Below are 27229 nucleotides of genomic sequence, written 5' to 3'. Positions count from 1 at the left end.
GAGGAGAGTTAGGTGGAGAGCACAGCAAGAACACTGCATGAGAAGCAGCCAAGTGAAGAGCATCTTCAGAGAAATAAGTGGAGCAATGAACTTGCCAGGAGGTCTCGTGCAAGTAAGTATGCAGTGAAATGCAAAGGTTATAGGAAGATGGCTTGGAGTCAGAATGAGAGGGTCTTGGGCATGGTATTGAAGATTTTTACTTTTACTGTGTGTATATGAGGAGCAGTTGAAGGTAAGAATGTAGGGCTAACATGTCTGGAGTTTCCTGAAAGAAGAGGATTTTGCTACTCTGTGAAGGAGGATTTTCTCATGAGAAAATCCATATGAAAAGTTTGTACTGTATCCCAAATAAACCTTAACCTAGTTTGAAATATGAGAAGTTAATCAAATGCAGGAAAAAGCAAATCCCAAGAAATGTTTAAAAATCCTGTTTTTTTCCCAGGGCATCAATATAATGCCCACCTTCAAGTATGTGCAAGTTAAGATTCTAGAAAATTCTAGAATTCAGTCACTTCATCTTTGGAAATCAGGAGAAATGAAAGGACTTGCTCAGAGTTATGCTACTTTGCCATAAGTAGAACCTGAATTGGATATAGGTCTTTAGAATTCATGCTCAGTCTGCCCTCCACATTACCTGGCATTTAGTAATAATATGTCTTTTGTTTGGTAATCATTTTTAAAGATTCCTGGTTTAATTGGGGAGAAGAGAATTGATTACCTCCTCCCCAATTTTTTAACCAGCATGTGGTAAAATACACATTTTTTTCCCCAGAGGGAATCTGTTTTCATTAATGAGAACATATAAACTATTTCACTTGTAAATAAATGGTTGTGCTTTAAAAGGTGAAGATGACAGAACAGCATTTTTTTTGAACATTTAAAACCTCCCTGAATTATTTCCTTGTGTTTTTTCTTAGCAAAGTGAAAGAAATTTCAGACTAGTCTCTGATAGCTTCTTAAAATAATGAACACACAATTAATTGATTTATGCATATATAATTGTAATCAATTTTTGTTGCACATCTAACAGCAAAGAAATGCTACTAACAAGTAAAGATTTATATAAAAGTAAGACATGGTCCTACCACTAGTGGCTTATAATGAAATAGAATTTGGAGCACTTGATAAAGACACTTTATTTCTTACTAAAAGTGAATTTAAGAAATGCTATCTCTATTTAGATATGTTAATTCACTTATAATAAAACAATTGTATATAACTAAAAGTAACTATTTCTCAATGAGAAAAAATTGGGAAGAGAAAAATGTGGAAGCTATGCAAAACAAACTTAAATGTTAGGTATTCAATACTAAGGATAAATACCACATACAGTAATCTTCTAATCAGCAATGGTTAAATCTTCTAGTATGGACGCAAAATTACTGAAATTTTTACACTTTTTTATGCTTTTTATCTATTGTGGATTATTTGGATCCACAAGAGGATCAAGATGATTTCAAGTTGGTAAAAATAAAGCAAAATTACAAGATACATTAATAAATATAACTTCACTGGAAAAAATATGAACTATGAAGAGACATATGCATTGGATATAAAGGATTTGGTCAGGTGATGGAGGGTCTTAATATTCAAGCTAAGGTATGGTGACTCCATTCTAAAATTTGTGTTAAAGACAATTTAAATTTATTTAAAATGTATAAGACAGAAAAAATGCCATAAAGAAAAATCTGGTTTTGTTTTTTGTTTTTGTTTTTTTTTTTTTAATTTTTATTTATTTATGATAGTCACACAGTGAGAGAGAGAGAGGCAGAGACATAGGCAGAGGGAGAAGCAGGCTCCACGCACTGGGAGCCCGACGTGGGATTCGATCCCGGGTCTCCAGGATCGCGCCCTGGGCCAAAGGCAAGCGCCAAACTGCTGCGCCACCCAGGGATCCCAGAAAAATCTGGTTTTGGAAGATTCAAGAGCACTGGACTGGGTTGTGAAGATAACATAAGGCATTGACTATGTACCTAATTAATATAAAATAACTGCCAATTTTAATAATAATTAGGAAATCTGTATTTTTATCCAGGCTCTGCTATGAAGTAAACCATGAGCATAAGCAGCTCTACTTCTCTGGGCCTCTGTTTCATAACATGTAAAATGAGAGGGTTAAACTAAATGATCCCGAGGAGTCACTTCAAGTTAAAAAAATTCCAATTATTCATGTTGAATCCAGATATCACAGAACAGTCTCAGTACTTAACACAGTGTTTTCACCCCATACCCCTGGAAGAATAAAGCTAAATAATTTTTTTCATGGTCCAGTTTGTATATTTTATCCAGTCTTTACATAATTTTAAAAGTTATAAAACATGAAAACCCAAAGAGTTCCCAAAAGTGGTCCCAATGCAGACACTTGGGAATTTAAGTACATAATATTATTTTAAATATATTTAACAACTCAATTCATACAGATTGACAGATGCAATGGAAAAGTAGATCACCAACAGATTTTGATTAAATTCCACATTCTAAAATTTCATAGAAAAACAATAAGCTGCTGCATATTAGTACATCACATTAAAATATATTTTAAAGTATACTTCCCCTTTTATATGGCAGTGATTATACATTAGTGCAATCACAGAGCACTTGTAAACTTTTTGTTGTTCAACATCATCTATGTCCATAATAAATTGTTTGGTTAACTCCAAGGTCTTTCTTGGGTCTAAGCTTTTTCAGTTTTCCTATGGAGACAGGTACAGCTTCTACCCACAACTGTATCCATCCATGCAGAAATGCCCACTGTCTGAGGTTGGGAGAGCAGGTGGTATATAGGTCAGTCTGAAGAAATCTCTCACCTTTCTAAAATAAGAAAAGGGATTTGACTTGATGTTTGGAGACATAAATGTATACCAAAGGCATTTTATACTTATCACTATTTACGCAGGAAGTTTTGTCAGAACTGAGTAAGATTCAGGCTAGACATAGCTTCAGTGATTTCTGAGTTTTCTCTCTCTATGGCCCTTAGTTTAGGGAAGGAGAGATGAGAAAGGATGCCTGTCCGAATTGGCTGGCTTCATTACAGCAGCAAGTAAGCAGCCTTGCTTTTGAAATGCCACTGAAAGGCTAATAGTAACAGAAGTTGCTTTATGAAAAAGACCTACCCAACCTAAGCTTTAATCAAATAAGCTGTATTTGTTTATATATCGAGATTCTTGGGAACTAGCAGCAAACTCTAGTTGCAATGGCATATGTAACAAAGCAGACATTTTTCTCTGTGTTCATCAGGACTCAGTCCATGGCTGTCAGGAAATCCTTAGCATGTACAGTGGATGCCAGCCAACAATACAGATCTAACTAAAAATATGGGACACTGACAGAAATAAACTGCATTCCTTGGAATCCAAACATCATCTCAGCTTGATGTTTTTTGTCCTCTTGGTAAGAAAAGGTACATCAACTTCCTTCACCACTACGGAAATTCAAAATGTTTATTCATGAATTTTCATTCACCTCTCTTTAATTTACAGTAGGTGCGCTTTAACAAGAGCAAAAAAAGAATCATCAAATTTCAATTGAAAATACTGACAACAGTTTGAATATATTTCTGAATCACTATGTGTGTGTATATATATATACATACATATATATATATTATTCCACATTCCTATTGTCTACTTCAGGTCTGAGATGCTGTCTCCCTTTTGGCACTAAGTAGGCTCTTCAGCACAGAACAGCATCTCAAAGATCTTCTCGCCCAAGGTAAGTGCTCAGGATTCAAATCTTCTTGAAAATTCTGTGCCGGGTCTCATCGGGTAGCCTTGTGTAATCCAACCAGATTGCTTTTGAACAAAAAGAGGAGTCAAAGAGAACTTGGGTTTCCAGAGAAAAATAAAGTGCTGCCCCCTATAAATCACAGTCTCTGTGGAGTAAGGTGTCTTCCTAAAGAGGTAGAAATAATAGGGGTGTGTGTTGTAGATGCCCATATTTCAATGATACTGAACATTGTATCTTTAAGGGCTGCATCTTTAAGGGCTTAAAATGGACTGACTCCACTCATCTCTCTGATTTTTTCATAAGTAAGCCAGAACACCATTGACCAAGGGGTCTGAAAGATTAACCAAAGAAGTTAGTGCATATTTCAAAGTGATTATGAATATTCTACATTTATGCATATACATCTTTGAATGGCAAAGTCATTTTGAATCCACTTAGGCTGAAAACAAATATTGTGGTATTTCACTTTTATAGAGCACTTTATAATTAAAGTATTTTCATGTCTTATTTCTCATAGATTTCTCTGAACAATTTACAATAGAAAAGAAAGGTAATGATACCCCTATTTTACAGATGAGGACACTGAGGCTTAGCAATCAAAAAGCTGTTAACATGTGGAGCTAGAGTACAGGCTTCTAGCTTCCACTCTAGGGTTCTTTCTACTGAACCATTACTGGCTAAAAAGCTAGGACTCAGCATGCCTGAATCAAATTCTAGGCTGGGCTCCTCTATGTTTAGTTTGTCTGTGGAGTGTGACAAGGACATTTAAGAACTTGAAAGTGAAGATGAAAGATTATCCTTTGAGAGTTAGATCATAAACTCAACACCTGATATATCATGAAATGGATATAAAAATTCACATTAAAGAGAGAAAAGAGTTTCCAGCTCAGAAAGACTTGCCTAACTTGAATGAAGGTGTAACCGCATCAATAGGAATTATAAAGGGATGAGGGTTCTTTAACATCAGAAGATAAAAATATCAAAGACATGGAAGTAGACTGCAGAGGAAACACTGGAAGTAATCATCAGAGAAAGGGTGGCTCAGATCCAGTTCCTGGCTGGTTTGGTTCGTAGGTGATAGGTAATATTGGTCAGAGAAAAACTATCATACTAGGGCAAAAAAGAAGCCTGAGCAATTATAATATAAAATGTATTTGGTTAGAGAGTTTATAAAGCAATATTAATGTCTTGTGCTTGGAAATATTGAGTAGGTAATACTGGGAGACTGAGACTTTACCAGAGAATTTAGAAGAACACATCTTGGTTAGTTACATGTCCATGGAGACACGGACAAAATAAAGAATATGAAATGACAATATCATATTCTTATGACAACAAAAATTAAGTGAGCCAATGACAGAACTGCAATCAGATCAGGGGACAGAGGTCTTAGTTACGGGTGGACTATGTAATCGTTCCTAACTGCTTTAGTAATTAGACTATGCAAATAAAATAAATATTAATCAGGGATTGAGCAAAGCCAGGTCATAGTACCTTCAGCTAGCAGAAGGGACTGGTGTTGAGTTTACCTGGGTTATCAATAGAAGTTAAACCGGTAGATCATATAGCCAATAACAGGGGTAGTATACAAATGGCATATAATGAGCCTCTGTGCAGGAGTAGTACATGGTTACTTGCGTTTTCTTCACTAGCATCTGTAAATAATTCAAGTGTATATGAACCTCTGTTGTCTACTCTGGTTTGCCTGTTGCCATAACTGCTGGAAAAACAGAGGCCTTATTTGTGCCTTTTATTATGGGGCTAAATATAAGGGCTCTTGGGTATTTTGAAATACTAAGATTACAAATAAGCTCTTTCTGTTATTATTGTGTGTTCAGCAAGTAACCTTTTGATTATAACTTGCCTTCACGTATAGCTTGAATTTAGGAGGAAGCACACTGTTCAGAGGACTTCAGCATCTGGATCACTTGCCAGGTGTTTTTCCCAATGTGAATGAGCCAATACTGTGGTCTGATCATCCATTTCAGTGAGTTCAGTTGAAGGTGAATCTATTTGCAGGCCAGTTTACTTGGAAGTGGTCATGAGTCAGTCTTCTAAGCTTAGGGTCATGCACTGTGGCAGATCAACAAGGCAGTGGCACCCTGGTGAACCAGGCCTTTCTCTAGTAACATCTCCCTGTCACCAGACACTGTCTCTTTACCCTCACTTCTTTACCTAGCTGCAGGATGCAGGCACACTCAGTATATTGTATTACTTAGGAGCATGGGTTTAGAACTAAATAGAACTACAGTCAGTTTCCAGCTCTGCCATATATTAGGTATATGAACCTGAGCCAGTTTCTTATACTTGGAGCCATGTTTTTCTCATCTGAAAAATGAGGATAACACTACCTTTTTTATTAGGTTCTTATAAGACTTAAAAAAATAATGTGTGTAAAGAGTTTAGCACAATGTCTGTCAGCTGTGAAGTACCTTTTCTCACTTATACTTCAAGTCTCACGCATATAGAGAACAGGTTAGATTAAATCGTTTCAGTATTCCTTTGTACTTGGATATTCTCACTACCCTCATACCTCCTGACCATGATTTTATATTTTCATCAATGGTCTCACCATCCTTATAGTCTCCCACACTAGAAACATAAAAGCCCCATTTCCTTCATTCCTTTCCCCACCTTCTACATATAATCAATTATTAAGTCCTGTGAAGTTACCATAAATGTCCCTAGAATCTACCTTCTCTCCATTTTTACAGTCATCTCCAGGCTAGACCACTGGCAAACCTCCTTTCCTTGGGTCCTAGCTTTCCATGTATCTTCTCTATTGCTGCCAAAGTAATCCTGTCCCCAAACAAACCTTAGTACTTTGCTCCCATGATTAAATAGCTGCTTTTTTACTACAGTGTTCCACCTAAACCACTGACCCCAAGGTTCATATTCCTCTGGTCCTTAAGAACTTCTCTGGAATCTGCCCTACCACTTCCCCTCTGAGGACCTATTCTCCAGCTCCCCTGTATTTTCTGCAGTTGTCCAAACCTACTAGGTCCATACATGAACTTGGGGGCCTATGCTCCCATGTCTAGTGATCTTTCAAAGCTCACATCAAATACTGTCTCTGTGAAAGACTTTGTGACTTCCTAAACAGTTAAAGCCATTTTTACTTTACTATCCATGTTCCCACCACGTTCTGTTCATACCACAAGTAGAGCACTAGTACAACCTGCTTAGTAACACCATGTCCTCGGGAGTCAAAATTCCTAGGTTTGATGCCCTGACTCCATTAAGTAATAACTACTTAACCTGGCAGGTTATTTAGACTCTTTAAGCTTTTGTTCCTCCTCTTATAAAAAGATATGGGATAATAACCTACTGAAGACATTGTGGGGAGAATTCAGTGAGTTAAGCCATTAAAATGATTAGCATAGTGTTGGTGCTAATACCAAGTGATTTAATAATATTGGCTTTATTATTTCTGTAGTATTAACTACTTACATGTCTGTCTTCTCCATCACATCATAAGCTGCTCTCAAGAAAAAAATAAACCTCTTATTCCTTAGTGCCACCAGCACTTAGGATAGTGCCAGATTCATGCAGGCCAAATCAAAATCTTCCTTTCCATTAAGAAATATCCACAGATTTGAGATAATTTCAAGTATAATCAAGACAATCAAAATAATGTTTTACACTTGGGTACACTTTTATATGAGCTAATGCTAAGGGCTTGGCTATTAACTCCATGTTAATAGATATCTACTATTGCTTGGTGATGTCAATTATTCCCAGAACTTCAATTCCCATCTATATGTAGACAGTGCTCACCTCTAAAGCTCCATCCCCATATGCTCTGTAAGATCCAGATCGATATATTAAGGAGCTATCTATACATCTGCTCTTAAATGTCCTATGAATATCCCAAACTTAACAAATCTAGACCTCAGCTTGCTATTCTACCATAGAATCTTCCCTGCAAATGATCCCCATGTTAGGAGATTACATCATCTGTTACTCAGGTTGGGAATCTGGGAATAAAGCCCCACTTTCCTTGTCTTCTCTGACCATTTTTACCCTCCCTATCCAGCTTCTAGCTCCTTTCTTTTTCCTAAATTATTTTTTCAATCATTTTTTTGTTCCCATTTCCATCTCTTGTGCAAGCTATCATTATGTCTCATCTACCACTACTCTTGTGCAAGCTATCATTATGTCTCATTTACCACTACTCATGTAAGCTATCATTATGTCTCATCTACCACTACTCCTGGCCTTTCCCCAACCCACATGGCAGCCGGAATGATCTTCTTAAAATTACACAGGTCATCAAGCCGGTGTCCCTAACTCTTATGGGTCCTACAGCCCTGGCCAAACTGATCTCTGCCTCTCTCTGGCCTCAATTTGTGCCTCTCTCCTCCCTGTCTCCATGCCTTGGCCTGCTGGGTTTCTTTCAGTTCCCTGAATTCATCCTGTCTCTGTCCACTCCAACTATTCCCTCTACCTGGAATGTTTTTTTTTTTTTTTTGGTCTTTTTACCCAGCTAAGTCCTATTCATTCTTCAGAATTCAATTTTAAAGTCCATTCTCCAAGGAGGTACTCCTAATTTCCAAGCCTAAGCTATATGTCCTTGCTATATATTTTCATAGCACCATGCACATTTCCTCAACCACTCATCACTTTTAGTTTTTTTATTCAATGTTTGGTCTTACCTAAACTATAAGCTTCAGCACTAGAATAGGGGCTGAGACTCTCCTGTTCATCCCAAAGCCAGGCACTGAGTATAGGGCTTTGCATGGAGTAGATGCTCAATTAATACTATTAAATTGTGTAAAGTGTTGATTGTTTGAATCTCTAAATCCATGACTCATTCATTCAGTTCAAATATGTTTTAACTTCCAAAATAATTGAGTACCTTGTTTTTACTATATGTTATGCTACTTGAATAAATCTATCTAATTCTATATCTTCATTTACCTCAGTAAAAAGTAATATATAGATCAAATAAAAATTACATAATGTTTTCTTACTAAGCCAAGCTTTATGGTAATAGGTATTAATGGATAATGCAACATTTGCTAGCAAAGTAACAAATTTTGTTTGAAACAGTAACATTTTCATAGGAATGGTATCTAGTATAAAACCTTTATACCTGTCCCAAACTTGTAATACTTCGGCTAAATGGACTACTAAAAGTTTTACATTGCAGAAAACCCTATCCACTGGCTTTACAACAACAGGATATCCACCTATTCATTTCTAGATGTAACTGAATTATTTTACTTTACTTTAATCCAGCAAGGAAGGTAATAGGACTCTGAAGAGAGGTAAAAAGAAAACAAAAAGAGATATAAAAAAGAGATAAAGAATTGTGGTTTGGGGGGGCAGAGCCATGCTAAAAACCAAAAGAGAAAGGGGGAAAATATCTGTAGATTAAAAGCAATTTAAGTACAAAAAAAACAAAACAAAGGAAGGAAAAACCTAACGTTACCATTCTCAGCCAAGATGGTAAAAAGCCTTTATATAGACTCATGAATCCTTCTCCTTGAACAGCCTGAACCAAGCAGTCAGTTGATGATTTATACAAAAGTCCCCTAAAGAGGAAAGAAGACAGTTTTGCTAAATTTCTTGTGTATAAACAGATGTACAAATAAAACATAAATTAAAAAATAATCTAAGGAAACTTACTATAATAAGGAGACGTAAGCATTTTCTGCTAGTTTAGAACAAATAATATTTGTGGTTCAATATAAATAATTTTTTTTTTGAGCTTAAAGATAATTTCTGGTGTCTAAGGTTGACGCTTCGGATTCATCCCACCCTTAGTCTCATACTTAGAATTCACTCCACCTGGTCTCTTCCAGAGAGAACATACTGTTTTATATCAAATCAAATTCTCCATATTACCTGTAAGTCATAAGCTTCTGAAGAAAGTGCTCTGTAAATTCTCAGCAGAGTATATTTTCATAAACTCTTTGAAAACAATAAAATCACAATAAATACCTTGTGTCTAAATAATATGATCATTAAATTAGCTTATATCCCCAAATGCACAGTACTTTTCCATCAGACAAAGAGCAGGTAATGACATAAAAGTAGTTTGCTGGCTGAACACATGGACACACAGATACACTTCTATCAAGAATAAACACAAGGAAACATTTTTAAGGAACCTTATTGTTACAGACATTTGAACACATGGAGAGTGTAGACTTACCTTCCTTGTTTATCTCGTGGTTGATTCATTATTCGGCTTTTGATGACATCAGCAGGTGTTCCCAGAATAGAAGCTACCAGTCCAGAACATAAACTATAATGAATTTGAAAGATAATAAATATAACAACTTCTAAATTGTAAGAAAAGGAAATTTATATATTTAGAAAGAATGGAATACTAAATATATTATAGTATTCTCCATAATAATCTTATTTTAGCTTAAAATCAATGCTTAATGAAGTCATTAAAGAGGTAGAAAAAATAAAAACTAAAAAGAATGTCCAGTCAACAAATATACACTGAACACCTACTGGTGGCAGGCACTCTTCCAGGTACTGAAGAGGATACCGACGATCAGGCACTTACTTGGGAAGAGGCAGAGAAGAAAGGAATAATTTCAGATGCTGATAAGTACCAAGAACAAAACAGAATGGGATAGTGTGATGGGGCATTACTGGGTGACACATGGTTGTGGAAAGGCTCTTGAGTGGCAGCAGAACTGAGACCTGAATGGTGGAGGAGCAACTGTCTAAAGACATGGAGGAAGAATGCTGCAGGCAAGACAATCAGCCCAGTGAAAGCCCTGGGTCAGAAATGCCCTTGGTGTGGTGAAGAGACAAAGCAGTCAACGCGGCCATGATGCCCTGAAGGACTGAGTCCAGCCAGATGAGAGACTGAAGAAGCAGGCAGAGACCAGCCAGTGAAGGCTATTGAAGGAGTCTGATTGTATTTTAGATGCAAATAGAAGTCACCAAAAGGATGTTAAGCTGGAGAATCACCTACTTTGGTTAATATTTAAGAAACAAAAAATTTACTCTGACCACTGTGTACGCCTCACTTCACTAAGCTATTCCATTTGAAAATAATCTTACCTTCTTTTTCCCATCCTAAGGGATCTAGGATACAAGTCCAACTGTGTCATTTTTCCGTACTTAAAGCTAAGACTCATTTCCTGTTACCCGATTTAGCTCATATACTGTGTCACACATATTACTCCAAGATCACCTCTCTCTTCGCCCACTATGCTCTAACCATATAACTAAGGTAGCTCTCTGTGCTTACATACTATGCAACACCTCCATGCCTGCACCCCCATCTAATTGGAAAATTCCTGTTTTTCCTTCAATTGATGCTGAGGCCTAAGGGCTAATGAGTTTGTTTATCCCTTCTCCCTTTGTCCAAAAAGGTTAAGCACTCTTTCTTGAAAAAGGTTATCAGTTACTCAGAACAGACAAAAATGGATGTGGTCAACCTGCAGAATAAATCGATATTCTGTAAATGAGTGACGAAAATGTTAAGAAATCACTAGCAGTTCATTATAAATGTGGCCATGAGAGGCAACATGGAGCATAAATTTCCATAAACCGAAAACCCACAAACTGCTTTAAACTTTTCCACAAGAAAGTGGAGACAAGAAAAGGGGTGGTCAACCCAAGTCAAAGAGAATGAAGTCCCACATCCCAGAAGCTGAGTCTGCAGACTAGGATCAAGGCAGTCTGAATAACAGCTTATGTTTGGCTAATGGAAAGCTGGAAAGGAAAATTGTGGAAAACTTTTTGGTCATTCCAGGATATCAAATACCTCACAAAAATAAGGACCACCAACTTCTGTGCCAAGGCTTTTGAAGTCTCTGAAGGGAAAGTTGAAACTGCCTTAGGAATCTTTATACTCTCTCTTATTTTCAACTGCTGTAGCAAAAAGTACTGAGAATCTTGTTGACCTCTTTCAGGCCAGGATTTATAATTCAAAGCAGAAAATTACTTTAGCAGTACTTGAATTCAAGGGAAGGATCCCATACAATCTATTTCATATTACAGCAAATGACCCAGCTGTGTATATCACATTCTTAGGTCTCTGTCCACATAACAGGCATTGTCTATGTGAAAAGAGCTCTTTTTTCACCATGTACATCACTACTGCTCTTTTTATACTCTTTCCTATTAGGTCAGGTTCTTTGAAGGTTTAATACCATTGATTTCAATATACCTTAATATTTTCACACAGAAACATCTTAACCAACACCTAAGGATATAGTGTGACCTGGCTAGACTTTAAAAATATAAGTATTAAAAGACAGAGAATAATGTATTAAGGAGGCCTCAAGTAATATGGTATCTGGAGTCAAAGGGAAAAGATAGAGCAATAAAAGGAACATCAATTTCACCCAAGCTACTTGCACTGAAATGGACATTGCTTCTTTCTGCTATTGGCCTTTATCACTCACTCCTTGCTAGCAACACCCCCAGATGAAGCCAAGGACACAGCTGAAGTGATAATGGACAGAAAGTGACTGGATGAGCTTCTGATCTTCCCAGGAGGCCACGCGGCTATCTGTAAGACCAGTTTCAGATATCCCATCAGCACTGTTTCAGAGAAAGCCAGCCTCTTAAGGATGAACTAAATAATCATGCTTAACAGCTATAGCCCTTGAAAACACCTTTGTAGGCCCCTCCAAGTGGTCATTTTTTTTCTCCCTCTTCTGAAAATTACAGTAGCTAGTCACCTTTTACATTTACCACACATAGTTTTTGTTTTTTAAAAATTGTATTTATTTATGTATTTGAGAGAGAGAGACAGTGAGAGAGAGAGAGAGAGAGAGAGAGAGAGAGAGAGAAAATGCACTAGTAGAGGAAGGGCAGAGGGAGAGGGAGAAGCAGACTTCCCACTGAGCAGGGTGCCTGAGAATGCAGGGCTCCATCCCAGGACCCTGGGATCATGACCTCAGCCAAAGGCAGATGCTTAACTGACTGAGCCATCCAGGTGCCCTTGTACATTGTTTTTATATTTGTCTTATTTTCCCCTTGGTCAACTCCCTGCAAAGGAACCTGGGTTAGCCTTTGTACCCACTGCAACACCTTACAGGTGCCTTTATCATAAAAGATGCTCAAACATATCTGTGGAATTGGAGAACTGATCAATAGAATTTGACCCCAGGAGGGTCCCATTAAAGTGAAAATATTTGGGATGGTTTAATATGAAACATTCTGCAACTTTGTCTCTCTCTTCCTCATTTTAACTGCAAAAAATTTTAAGAAAATTTTCTTAGTAAAAGTACTATTACATTTCTCTAAGGGTGATATCACTAGATTCTCAATCAAGAAACAAAAGGTTAAAATTTATGCCAAATATGGAAGAAAAGTGATACAGAAAAAAATTAAACTAAAACAATCACTTACCTTGATAAACCATGAGTCATGATATTGTCTTCGAGTGGTGTATTCAGTACCAAATAGTGTTTTACTGTATCATAAGTGGTTAAATCTGGCAATAAAAAGAAAAAGAAGGGTGAAAATATTCATTAATCTGATAATGAATGTCTTTTATTAAAAATATGTTAGTTAAAAATATGTTAGACTTAGGATGGATGCCTGGGTAGCTCAGTCGATTTAGGCTCACACTCTTGATTTTGGCTCAGGTCATGATCTCAGGGTCCTGAGATCAAGCCCTATGTCAGGCTCCTTGCTGAGCATGGAGCTGGCTTAAGATTCTTTCTCTCTCCTTCTCCCTCTGCCCCTCCCATCCCCGTGCTTGCTCCCACACACTCTCTCTCTCAGAAAAAAAAAAAGAAAAAAGTTAGACTTGGGACAGGAATGTGTACAAGAATGAAAGATACCAGTATCATTCTCGAGCCCAGGAAAATGACCTACAGAAGGAGGGGGAAGAAAAGAGGGAGAGAGACAGATACTCAATTATATCATTTGAACATCAGAATCCAGCTATGCCTAAAGTCAGCTCAACCCCAGGAATTCTTACTATTTGAGATGATAAATTCCTTTTTCACTCTTGTTAGATTGAGTTGAAACTCTGTCACTTATAAGTAAAAGGTCCTGACTGTTATTCTACATTAAGCTTTCTGTATTTTTTTCTAACGACAATGAAGAGCTGTTGAAGAGTTTTAAACAGTGATATATTACAACACTGGAGTTTATTATAAAGGCTACCTACAGTGAAGTACAGGAGGTGAATTATAAAGAGGCAAGAATGGATAGCTACATTTGGTCATTCACCAAGTACATGAGTATCTAACATGAGGTAGTAGGCATTATTCTAGGTGCTAAGGAAAGAGCCATGGACAAATTGAACAAAATCCTTATTCTTTGTTAAAGGATGAGACAATAAGCAAACAAGTAAACCACAGCATTTCAGATAGTTGTAATTGCTCTGAAGACAGATAATAAGACAAAGAAAGAGGGATAAGAATATCAGAAGGTAAAGAAGAATGATGTACATGAATTTTAAAGAGGGTGATCAGGAAAGGCTTCTTAATAACCTCTAAATAGAGACCTAAAGGAAACATGAGAAATAAAACCTTGTAGCTATCTATGAGAACCTATCCCAGGAAAAACAGTAGTATGTATTTTATCCCCCGAGGCAAATGTTAGCTCAGTATGTTAGAGGAACAGCAAAAATGCTGGTCTAACAGGAGCAGAGTAAGCAAAGGTCAGAGAAGTAGCAGAGTCCAGAAGACAGAGAACAACAGAAGCCAAGGGAGGATTTTGAGCAGAGCAGTGACTACTCTGGGTTACTATTTACACGGACACTCTCGCTGTTCGGCTGTGACTAGACAACAGGGACACAAGATAGATTAGACATGAGACTATTGCATTTATTCTGATAATAGACGATGGTTTGGATAAAGGAGCTGTGGAACACTGGTCAGATTCTAGATATATTTTGAAGGCAGAATTAACAAACTGAATAGACAGGGAAAGAAAGGAGTCAGAGATGACTATAAGATTTTGAGCTTAAACAGTTTGAAGGGCAGAGCTGCCACTTTTGGAGATAGTGAAAATGAGGATTGACTCATTTAAGATGTTTAAATAAGATGATGGAGTGGTAAATGGAGCAGTTTCTGATGCATGGTGGGATAAAATGGCTCTGGGGTAGACTCTTGGAGGCTTTTGTAGTGATTCAGTAGGAGATGGATAATACTTGGAGTAGCTTCAGGAATGAAAAGAAGTGGATGGATGTGAGACACAGCTAGGAGGCAGAAGTGGCTGGACTTGTTAACTGATTGGCTATAACGAGTGAGTGAAAAGAAAGAGACAAAACTCATGTCTAGGTTTCTGCATTGTTCAAGTGAGATGATATCATATTTTGAGATTGGGAAAATGGAGGAGAAGGAAGTAGTTTGATAAATGAGTTTGGTTTGGACACAAAGTGTTCTATTCAAGATAACCCAAATGAGTGTGCTAAGTAGACAGCTGGAAGCTGGAAAAGAAATCTGAGCTACAACAGATTTTGAAGCATCGAATTGAGAAACTATCATCAATAAAGATTCCTGGTAACTAAAATATCCACTAATATGATACATAGCCATGGATGGACTGAAATAGCAAAACAAAAAAACAGATTTACTTCCTTTGATATGATATGTTACTATAACCCTCAAAAAGGCTATACATTTCCTAGAACCATATAATTTTGGTCTTAGAAACATCCTTTCATTCATTAACTCGTGCATCAAATGTTTACTGACTACATAAGGGACTAGGAAAATAATGATAAATAAAAACTGCCTCAGGGGACTCAATCTAGTGGAGGAGATAGACACACAGAAAAATGCAATGGAATGAAGTACAAGCACCAGGAACTAGAGAAACACATAAAAGGGCATCTAACTAACATGGCCAGGGAAGGGTGGTTATGGGGTTCAGGAAAAATACATGGTGGAGAGACACTTCAGCTGAGTACAAAAAGACCTGCAGAAGGAAACTAAATAGCAGAAGAGGAATGAGGACAGAAAGTATGAGGTGAGGAGCAGCCTGGTATGTGGAGGCAGTGGAACCTAGCTAATGACTATGCTTCACTCTTTACTCCTGAATCAATGAATTGCTTAATTCCCTGAAGGCACTAGTTGGATTGTGCAGACCTTCTATGTTATGTTATAAAATTTCCACTTTCTTCTGTAAGTGATGAGAAGCCAGTAAAAGGTTTTTAAGGGTCCCAGTAATATGCTCAGATCTGTGTTTAAGATAAATCCCTCTGGATACTGGGTATACATTTGAGGACAGAGGATGAGACTACCTGATGGCCTGTGACAGTGCCCTTGCTGTGTGGCTTTGATGGTGAGAATTATAAAAATGACCATTTTAAGGACACCAAGGTGTTAGGTATTGGAGGGGGTACACTTTTAAGAAATATTTATAAGACAGAAGCAATAAGTGACTGACTATGGGACGTGAGGGACAGGATGAGTTTGGGATACGTTCAGATCTCCAGCCTGGGATGCCTGCTATACAAGCTGGATTATAAAGCAATAGGATTTGTAGATTCTGGATATAATGACTGTCACATGGTTACGTATGCCAGTTTGGATCTTAGAGGAGGGTGTGGGTAGACAGGAGATCTTACAAATAGTTTAGTCCTAACTCTTTACTATCACATTTCTTGTTTTATGCAATCCTTTTCACAGATCCATGGAGAAAAGCGAAAATTTTCTAGAGAAAATGTTCAATTAAGGTGTTACAACATGAAAGAAGACTGTTGCCAAGTATATTACTAAAAATAATAAAATAAAATGTTTCATTTTCCCTAAAGTCAGTGCTTATCATTACAATGATGAAGGCAGTTAGGACTTCTCAGAGTTCAATAAAGTTTCCATTACCTCCCATATTCACCAGTGCTGCTCTTTGTATATTGGGTACCCAGCCTGCCCAAAGCCCACGTATTCCTCCTTCAGATAAGATTTTTGCAAATGCATGATTCACACCACGAAATCTAAAGGAAAAATAATAAAGAAATGTGAAAATTTTATGCATTTCTGTGTATGGAATGTGGCTGGATAAACTTCACCTATAGCTGTTATAATTTGGAATAAAATAACATTTAATTATCCAGAATTGTTAGAAATTTTTTAAAAAATCAATCCTCACATATTCTCGTAAGAGAAATGACATTCTTAGTCCAAAGAATAGGGAGAGCAATCTCATAATAGAAGTTCTTAAGATTGAATACTTTTGGCTTTATAAAAATTTACTATCCTATCCTGATTGTAAGCTTTCTGTACTCAAGTTAAAAATGCTGCTGTACCATGATCAAATCTGGAAACCCTGTTATAAAATAATAGTCTTTTTTATGTAGTCAGAAATACCTGAAGTCCAATGCCGCCTTTACCACTTACTAGCTGAGTGGCTTTTACTTAGCCATTATATTCCCTGAGTCTTACCAAAAAGATAATACGACATATTTATTGGGCATGTAAAGCTACAGGGGAAGTTATACTCACAAATGATGGTCATTGTAGTGAAAATCTGTTGTGCACTTATTAAGCTCAAGACTTTTTATATACATAAGATAAATTTTATTCCCAAAAACTCTATGAAGTGTAAATTTACATTCCAATGTCCATCTGAGGAGACTGAATCTTAGAGAGGTTAAGGAGCTTGACTAGGGTCATAGCTAAAATGTGGTAAAGGCTGGATACAAATCCCAGGTTGTCTGTTCCCAAAGCTGATGTTCTTTAAAACAACAGGAAATATTTTTTACTCCTATATCAAACCAAAAATTTCCAACAGTGGAGACAAAGGAACGGGAAAAAATTGACGAGATTAGTTATAAACTCAGATTTTTCTAGATCCCAATAGTTTTCCTCCATATAGGCAACGATGACAACATCACTTCTTCCTGCTTAGTAGTTAATTAGAAGTTGTTACAATATGACAAAATGGGCCCTGATATTCTGTAAACTACTTGGGTAAGTCAGTGGTACCCTGTTCTCCTCTGTGGTGGGTGTTCTCTGTTTGGAGACCTCAGGAGGGGCCTGCACTGCTAAGCCCAACCCCATCTTCTACTGGGCCAACTAGAGCAGCACAATGAAGAGCAGTGGTCAGTGTCAGTGGTGGGTTCCCAAAGGAGGTCCCAAACCCTCCTTCACCTCTGGCCCAGCCACAGACCTGCAGTGTTCAGAGGAGCAGACCTCTTCCTACTCAGCCCAAGGCATTCTGCACTTATCCTCTTTTCTGGGAGATGTCTATCAATCTCTTAAGATGTTGCTCCTTTCCCAGAGAAACAGGCTAAGTGGTATTTTAATAAATTATTGAACATGAAGTCCTTTGAAGAAAGGTAGACTTCAATAATGTAGAGTAATGCAATAGGACAATTTTAAGTCACAAAGGCATAATAAAAACCTTCCTTAAACTTGGGGAAAAGAGGAAGAGTGGGATTAGACAGGGAAGTGGGAAGAACTTGCAAGGTCAATCTTGCCATTTCCCTTCTTTAAGGGATAAAGGGAAAGGAATCTAGCTTTTAGCCAGATGAGCCAGGCAGTCTAATGTCATGCAAACCTTTTGAATGGTCCCTTTTAAAGATGAATAAACAGAGACTAAGAGTACTAAGTGACTTCCACAACACTAAGCTACAGCGGCAAAACTGGGATTCAAACTAGGGCAAATTTTAGTGATTAAACTCTTTATATCAAGCTGTAAGAGGACAAGTCTAGCTGAATCAGCTGGGAAAAGCAGCAGACAGCTATACACACATATATTTTTTTTTTCTGGTAGAGAACACATGTACTTTATCATGCAAAGAAAAGATCCATATTAGCCCTCCTCTTAATGAATACATCTTTTAAGTTGAAAGAGTCAGACTTAATGTCTTTATTGAATGTTGGATCACAAAAATGCATTAAGTTATTAGGTACGTGTTCAAAGTATGATGGGGAAAAGGAGCATATCAGTTAACTGGAGAACTTACCGCAAAGGTTTTCCTTCAAGTTTCCTTTTTCCTTCCATCTGCATCTGAACCTTCACTAGATCAGTTGGGTTGGCTAAAAATTGGCCAACAACACCAGCCATCATACCTCCAATTACTGATTTCCTAATTATAAAAGGAGATACATTTTTTAATAGTTCCTGTTAATTTTACAAATTTTGTAGTGAACAGTACCAGGCTGGTCCAGCCCCAGCACAGGGGATTTAAGACAAAGCAAAGGAAAGGATGGACCCAAGCAAATCACAGAGGAAAGTAAATGTTTCATCTGTTTACTGAAGGGAGGGTTAAAGGACTATGAGGAGTTAAAAATCAAATCTGGTTTCACGGGCCTTCTGTGGCCTGAAATTCAAAGGAAGGGTAGTTGCTTCAAAGTTATAAATACCTGAGCTGATCATTTAATTGTAGTTTAGTTCCAACCACAGGGGAATAAATACAGCATAGATGTAATCAGTCTAACAGAGGAAAGCTGGTAAGTCGGATTTTGTAAACTATTATCTTAGTAGTTTTGCAAAGTAAAAGGGGTTTGAGAACTTTTCTCTCTTTGAAGAAACTCTGTCAATCCCTAGTCTCTTCCTTCTCCTCACCTTCCAAAGCCAATAGTGATCAAGTCTAGACTACTATACTTAAACATGCTTTGAATCCATCCCCTCCTCTCCATTCCAGCTACTTCTGTCTCAAACCAGGCTCTGATCATCTTTTACCTTTTCTTAGAAGAAAAGGGGTATTTTCTTTCCTTTTACTCTAAAACAATATTTGAAGAGGTATACGTGGGTATAGAGTAAAAAGGTCCTTGTTATTAGTTCCCTTCCTCTGAAGCAATCATAATTACTAGTTTCTTATGATTTCCTGCACATAATAATAATGCATCCACTGAATGCTTATTATGTCAGGCGCTGTTTAAGCATTTTTAAAAACACCATTTAATTTTTATATCAACCCTATGACATTAGTACTACTATTATATCCTCTTTACAGATAAGGAAACCAAGGCATAAAGGCAGTTAAATGACAGCTCAAATCACATAACTAGTGAGCGGTACAGCCAAGATATAACACCAGGAAGTCTCAGTGGGGACCACACAGTCTTAAGCACTAAGTTACAATTGATAGTTTGTGTACAAATAAACATACAGGTATAAATACTCCTTTTTAAAAGCATAAATGTAAGGGGTAGCCTGGGTAGCTCAGTTGGCTGAGCTGTCGGCTCTTGATTTCTGCTCCAGTCGTGATCTCAGGGTTGTGGGATCGAGGCCCATGTCCGGCTCCATGCTCAACTCAGGGTCTGTTTGGACTTCTTTCTCTGGCCCTCTGCCTTCCTGTTCCACCCACTTGCTCACTCTCTCTCTCAAATAAATAAATATTTTTTTAAAAAGCACAAATGTAGAATGCCAGGTTGCATACTGTTTGTTCTACACCTTAATTTTTCCCTAATAATATCCTTTAAGTTATATTTCTCCTAGTAATGTATCACAAAAGTTATCAATTAATATACAGCTGCCTCATTCGAAAAAATGCTTTCATAGCATTCCATTTTATGGACACATCACAATTTATTTAGATAGCTTAACTTTTAACTAACTGAACATTTACATGACATTTGATAGGCCCTGCAAATTGTTTTTCATAGAACTTGTAATCAGTTTCCACTGCCACCAGCAGCCTGGTTCTCACAACGATGAACATTAGCACTGTTTTTTCTCTTTGAGAATTTTATAACCACTGCCTCTTTGGCTATTGTGACGTAATTCTAATTGTTTGGCATCTGTCTCTATTACTCTTGCTCAGTGACGGCAGGGACTATCTTCCATTACTATAGCTTCAGTGTTAAGTACAGGACTGGTACACCATGATAATTCAATAAATACCTGAACCGAATGACTGAATGACTGAATTGTTCTGACTGGGTCAAAAGACACCAAGCCGATCTATCCTGAGAGTTGACCTCATAGTGAAATATTTCCTTTGAACCCCTTATCTATCTATACCTTTCTTTTCTGGGGAGGATTACAGAATGCAAAGATTATTAACATATTTCATCACTAATTCTGGGAAAGCAATTAGTATAGCTTCATACATTATAATTTTTTTAAAAAACAGAGCCAAGGGGTTTTGCCTGAAAGATAAAATTCTGCTTATTGTCATTTTCTTATAGTAGTGACTTAGGTATTTTTTTAGTCCAGAAAAGATATTATAGACATCCTTATAGGTTAGTCATATAAAACCTACCTCATCCTTTCAAAGCTGTGTATTATGCTTCCCTGTATAAATATATCAAAACTTATCTATTTCTAAATTGTTAGTTATTTAATTTTTTTTAAAGATTTTATTTATTTATTCATGAGAGACAGAGAGAGAGAGAGAGAGGCAGAGACACATGCAGAGGGAGAAGCAGGCTCATGCAGGGAGCCCAACGTGGGACTTGATCCCAGGACTCCAGGATCACACCCTGGGCCAAAGGCAGGAGCTAAACTGCTGAGCCACCCAGGGATCCCAGTTATTTAATTTTTTTTTTAATTATAATTAACACCACTACAGTCAATATCTGTGTGTCTCTGTGTTTATACATAGGTACAAGTATTTTTGAATATGATTATTTCATAAAGGAAGAATTTCTGGGTCAAAAGAGTACACATTTAAACATTTTAACAGGGATCCCTGGGTGGCGCAGTGGTTTGGTGCCTGCCTTTGGCCCAGGGCGCGATCCTGGAGACCCGGGATCGAATCCCACGTTGGGCTCCCAGTGCATGGAGCCTGCTTTTCCCTCTGCCTGTGTCTCTGCCTCTCTCTCTCTCTCCGTGACTATCATAAATAAATAAAAATTAAAAAAAATTCTAAAAAAAAAAAATAAAAAATAAACATTTTAACAGATACTCTATTCTTCAAAAAGGCTATATAGAATAACTTACATTCCTGTTGATAGTTTACTGGCTAAAAGATAGCTTTAATTAAATTTCCCTGACTATTGGTGAAGTTGAACATTTTTATATATTTAATGAACATTATATTTTTTCTTTTGTGAATTTTGTCTGTTGATATCCTTTCCCTATTTTTCTTTGTGTTTTTAAAATATATTTTTAATTTATTTGTAAGATTTCTTTGTAAATTATTTATAATCTAGTTTTCTTTTTCTGTTATAAATATTGTGATATGCATGCACATTCATTATCTCATCTAATCCTACAAAAACAAAAGCCTGATGGTAGATATTACTTCCACAGCTAAGAAAACTGAAGATCAAAATGGTAAAGTAGTTTACCCAGATTATACACATACTAGTAGAACAAGAATTTGAGCCTATCTCTGTGTGACTCAAAGTTCTTCTTTGGCATAAAGAAGGTGCTCTGTAAGAATTATTTTAATATTAAAATGTTACATAATATATATAAAAAATTTTTATACATATGAACATGTATGTTTATGTACACTGTGCAGTAAATGCTCCCTTATTTGGATTTACATTGTAATTATTTATTATTTTAAGCCTTTAGCTTGAGGCAATTTTGGCACAAATACACGATTTTATACAAATCTAATGGATAAACAATAGAGTCTTAGGGTCAAAAGTATGTATTATTTTCAAAACAAAACTTACCAAAGGGGATAATGCTTATCTTCACTTTTGCCAAATACAACTTCACGAAGATGTTCATATGTGACCATGCGACCTCCAGAGTACACTGTGTAGAATGGATCATTTAAAAGGTAAATTCAGCTATATGTTTAATAAAACAAGAGGTTATTTTGACCTGGGCCAGTCAAGCTCCCTGTGCTGTTCTCTCACGTGGCCTATGCTTCCAACATGCAGGCTTTGCTTGATGTTTCTCTAAATATGCCAGGTCTTTTTAAGCCTCAGGCCTTCTCACATGCTATCTGATCTTTCTGGAATGGATTCAACCTTTTCTGTTTTACCAACTCCTCCTTGTCCTCCCAGGCTCAATTCAAAGAATGTGTTTTCTAAAAAGTGCTCTCTGACCTCCAGTGTTCTAGACTGCCACTATACCTGCCATGCTTCTCTGTTCCCCCAGAACTACCCAGGTGTACATTTAATATGACATTTATCACATTAATTGGAGATTAACTTGACTTTGTTGCTCATCTTTCCTGCAAACTACGAGCTTTTCAGGGCAGGCTTTGTATGTTTTCACTACTGTATGGGTCTTTTGTACCATCACCCTACAGAGCTTGGTACACAGCAGGCATTTCTATTTAATAAGCATGCATAACTTCACTGGATACTTTATTATATTCAGATAATTTTTCAGTCAGCTGTCAAACATATGATATGAATCTTAATTGTGAAGTCATAGATGATGGTCAATAAAATGCAAATGAAAAATGAAACTCAATAATGGGGAGCAAAGGAGAACACATTTTTTAAAAAGATTGGAAAATAAAAGTCATTAAAATCAGTACACGGTATTCCTAGAGAGTCCTTTTCTTGTTATTTCAGTAAGCTTGATAAAATATGTTAACATATTCAAAAATATACAAAGCACCAAAACAACAACAGTCTCTATACACACTTCTGGATTGCTCTTCATGAATACGTATCTAAAGAACAGAAGTTTTAAAAATAATAAGCTGGTATTAGAACTGGACACCTTTCTGGTCAAAGGTTCCTACACACTTGGGGAAAGAGCATGAATGTAGAGAAGAATGCTGCACCTGCCCTACCTCCTATTGAAGCCAAGTTTATCTTCTCCTCTCCACAAACTGAAAACCCAACGACTATCTTCGTGAATGCCATTTTAGAAGCAGAGCAGAAAAGTATTCTCACTGGCTAAGGCACAGTTACAACTATTTCCCTTTAACAGTGACTAAAGGCCTACATAGGTAGTTAGGTAGCCTTGGGAACTGAGGCAAAAATCAACAGTGACTAAAGGCCCACATTAGGTAGTTAGGTAGCCTTAGGAACTGGGGCAAAAATCACTACAATCACTCAATTGCCAGAATTGGATCAGTCGTCCCTGTTCTCTTTCAGAGTTGCCTAGTCTGTAGTGTATGGGACAGAGACTAGTGAGATTTAGCATGTTAGTCAAATATGTTTTAATTTTCAAAGAACATGAAAAATTTAAATTTTGTTTTAAAGTCTCTAAAATAGAGAAAAATATCAATGACTTTTTTATCTTAAAAATCTTCAAACATGCAGAGAAGCAGAGAAAATAACTCCCTCTATATCCTTGAGATTTATCAATTGCTAACATTTTTGCCATATTTGATTTTTTTTGCTTTATTATTTTGAAGTACATTACAGACATCATGACAGTTCATCCCTAAATACTTCTATATGCATTTCTAAAAATTTAAGGCAATCATTCCTTAATAATGATTGGTGGTTAATTTTCTTAAGAGAATACATATTCATTTATCACATTAGTAGGAAAAAACAACTGGGTTTTGGCACAGCTAAACACAAAAGCAGAGGACACAAACATAGAACTCATAACAAACTTACCAGCTAGAATCAAGATAAATACCTATGTGTCTGTAAATGGCAGGTGTCACTCCTTGCCAAAGCTTTAGAAAGCCTTCTTCTTGAACAATCCCTAGGGCTGTGCGCACCATGCCCCTATAGGGAGCAGATTCTCTTGCACTGTCTCCCAACCGAGCAAGGGCAGCTTCTCCTTGCATTTGGAGTCGAGTTTTTGTGAGATCGAGGGGAAAGGTTGCTAACAAAAAAAAAAACAAAATGAGGGGGAAACCCATAACATTCAGAGAAACAAACAAAAATCATAAAATTCTAAAGTCACAGGACAAATATTTTAGTCGCCACAGGATCAGTGTTTCTCAAATTTTAGAATACATCAGAAACAGCTAGGGAAATTGTTAAAATGGTTTATTTCCTAGCCCCATGCCTATGGATTCTGAATAGATTGATGGGGGTTTAGAAATTGGTTGATTCTTATGCACTCCCAAATTTAAGAATCACTGTTCCAGAGCACCATCCCTCCCCAACCCCTCCAATCAGGAAAAAAAAAAGTCACAAGACTTGGGTTCTTTTTACTCAGAAATTTCAGCCTAAAATCTACTTTAGTCCTTAATTTTTGCTTTCCAATGGGAATAATTTCAGATATCCATATTCTATGATGCCCCCTTGACTGTAACCATGATTGAGACCCAGTGTGACTTTTAGAATACTGTATTATTTCTGACAGGTTCATATTAAATGCAGGTGAAGATGAATTCTGTAATTTCATGGGTGATGTTCACTGACCTGAGATTTGAGATATAGGAGATGCAATATTGAGTTTATAATGTCTTTTTATACAAGGGTGTCAAGCCCAATACACTTTCAGTTAAGGCACATACTGAGTTGTTTTTCCAGTACTAACTTTTATGTGTAGTCTTTTCATGAGTACCAATTGTACTTGAAAAATCTTTTTCTAATGATTATATTTTGAATTCAAAGTAGACATCTTACTCTGAAATGGTGAAGCTAACTGGCCCACATTAGGAAGATCAAGCTCATAACTTTATACCCGTATGTCCCAAGTAAGTGAAGTAACCAGATTCAGAGAAATTCATGAACACTACTGACATTACATGAGTCTTTTCAATGACCACCGCCTGATACAAAATCGTACTTACGCTTTTTTCCAAGAGAAAACAGAGTAGGGGGAAGAAAATATTAAATGTTACCACTGGTCTTTGGAAAAAATATCTTGCTGATAGTCCCCCTAAAATGGAAGTAGTTTGCACGTAGAGAATTTAAACAACGATTTATTAACATATGAACCCTGAAAAGTCTTAAGATAAAGGTGCCTCTATATTAACATGGTTTATGTCTTTCAAAATAAGTCTGGTTTACTTGCTGGTTACTTAAATAATGCTTCAGGTTCTGATCCTAAATTGTTTTGTAATCAAGACCATCTCAAATTTTTATTTCCTCGCTTCCCATCCCCAGCCCCCACACCATTCTCCACAAACTTTGAAGAGAAGGAATGTTTCTTTGCCATTGGTCACAGGAAGAAACAATCAGGATCAAAAAAAGAAGGAAGGAAGGAAGGAAGGAAGGAAGGAAGGAAGGAAGGAAGGAAGGAAAGAAAGAGAGTTGGAAATATCTAATTCTGCAATCTGATTTTAAATTTTTTTAAAAAGTTGGTGAACTGTATTTCAGTAAAAACAAAAATTTCCCATCAGCTTGAGAAGAGAAAGAGAAAACAGAGGGTCCAAAGAGCAAGAGTGGAGGAGCACAAAGGGCAAATTAACAGATCGCGTGCTGGCTCTGCTGGAAATAGAAAATAAATTCATTTTAGATGGGGACAAACTAACATTTCCTAATGATAACACAGCAAAGCTGTCGCTTGTTTTGTTTTCCAACAGGCAAGACAATGAAAGGCTAATCTTAAAATGCACAGTGAAGGCTTCACAGGGAACACACGGGCACTCTGCTCACAAAATCATTGAAGGAACGCCAGCTGCTCATGCAAGGGCATCATAATCTTCCCTAGGTGGCCTCCGGTTTTCCGATTTGCTCGGCATATGTAACCGTCCGTCCTCTATGTTCTTAGGATCCTTAATACCTTCATCATAAGCAGCACAATGTAACTGCCTGTCTCTGCATGTCTGCCCACCTAGCTGTAAGAAAGGTCAGGGCCGAGTCTCATTAAGCACCATCATCACAGCCTAATATTATAGTAATTACAATAATGCTGCAATTAATGGGTGCCCCGCCTTGGAGTTCGCATTTATATAGTTTCTACTTCTCAGAATCCTGCAAGGTAGACGCGGTATAGATGAGTTACGCCCAAGGAGGACAACTGGCAGATGTTGAGTGGATGCTCGGTAAGTGACAGACAGGTTGACAATGTCAAGCCCCGCAAGTCTACAAAAGACAATGATACGGCGCGGCTACGTGGGAATATAAATCAGAGACATTATCTCAATAAGGAGGAACGGTGGGTTGTGTTTCTTAAAAGGTCATCCCCACGGAAGGGGAAAGGATTCCTAGGGAGGAATGACAGCTCCTGAAGCTCCCAAGCGCGGACCTTCGGGCGCAAGAGCACACCTCTGAGGGAGACGAAATCGGAAGGAAAAGACCTTAGTGACCTCCCGCGCCTCCTCCTCGCAAAGCCGGCCCCGTCCCCGCCCTGCCACCTCCGCCGGGCAGGTGAGCGAGGAGAGGGCGCGACGCAGCGGGCCACACACCCCGGGGGCCGGAGCCGCCCGCCCGCGCCCTCCCCCCCCCGCCCGCCTCCCCCCCCCCCCCAGCGCGGCACCTCGACGGCGAGTCGCGGGGGAGGTCCGGGAGGGGGCGGCCGGGTACCTAGCTCGGCCACGGTAGCCGCGCAGCCCGACAGAAGGAACTTGCTCGCTCGGGGCCATCTCTGGGCGAGCGGCAAAAGCCTCTCCTCCTCCTCTGGAACCGACATTCAGCAGCAAGACGGGACGACAATACACCCCCTTACGACCGGCCTGCCACTCTGCCAGGGCGGCCCGTTCTCAACCCGCGAGTGGCGGAGCGGGGACCATTTCCCTCGCTCGGCTCAGCCAGGCGGCTCCGCGAAACCTACAGCCTTCCGAGCAGCCCCGGGATGGAGAGGTGCCCGGGACTGAGAGCAGAACAACAACGCGAGGCCCGGGGGCTTCTGGGAAATGTAGTCCGCCGGGCCGCGCGCCTCTTGGGCGCCG

At 38.0% G+C, this 27229-nt stretch overlaps 1 protein-coding gene across 8 annotated transcripts; it reads right to left on the bottom strand.

Moving 5' to 3' along the window:
• Positions 1-980: 980 nt before the first annotated feature.
• SLC25A27 (solute carrier family 25 member 27) lies at positions 981-27164 on the bottom strand. 8 transcript variants are annotated; one of them, XR_008665069.1, is made up of 10 exons: positions 26865-27164; positions 24076-24267; positions 22191-22275; positions 18581-18703; positions 16494-16606; positions 13063-13147; positions 9887-9979; positions 9161-9263; positions 3593-3791; positions 2683-2811 (listed from the first exon to the last, which is right to left on the bottom strand). XR_008665069.1 is itself a non-coding variant. In XM_055330030.1 (9 exons), exons 1-9 carry the CDS (start codon positions 26921-26923, stop codon positions 2623-2625), a joined length of 1089 nt encoding a protein of 362 aa, XP_055186005.1. In that variant the 5' UTR covers positions 26924-27164; the 3' UTR covers positions 981-2622. The 8 variants fall into 8 exon arrangements, 7 of the variants coding, with proteins under 7 accessions (XP_055186005.1, XP_055186004.1, XP_055186006.1 ...); XM_055330030.1 differs by lacking the exon at positions 3593-3791 and having other exon boundaries at positions 981-2811; positions 26818-27164; XM_055330029.1 differs by lacking the exon at positions 3593-3791 and having other exon boundaries at positions 981-2811.
• Positions 27165-27229: the final 65 nt, after the last annotated feature.

Source organism: Nyctereutes procyonoides, unplaced genomic scaffold (genome assembly GCF_905146905.1).
Source record: "Nyctereutes procyonoides isolate TBG_1078 unplaced genomic scaffold, NYPRO_anot_genome, whole genome shotgun sequence".
In the NCBI taxonomy this organism is placed as follows: Eukaryota; Metazoa; Chordata; class Mammalia; order Carnivora; family Canidae; genus Nyctereutes; species Nyctereutes procyonoides.
The sequence above is the reverse complement of the archived record's forward strand: the minus strand, read 5'-3'. Positions and strand labels throughout refer to the sequence as shown.

Bases quoted from the DNA above. Each gene is read 5' to 3' on its own strand.
- SLC25A27 (XM_055330030.1), bottom strand. From the start codon at position 26,923: ATGGCCCCGAGCGAGCAAGTTCCTTCTGTCGGGCTGCGCGGCTACCGT. The intron at 9,980-13,062 runs GTAAGTGATTGT...AATTCATTATAG, and splicing joins ATGACTCATGGTTTATCAAG to TTTATGTTCTGGACTGGTAG. The intron at 2,812-9,160 runs GTAACGTTAGGT...TTCTTATTTTAG, and splicing joins TACCATCTTGGCTGAGAATG to AAAGGTGAGAGATTTCTTCA.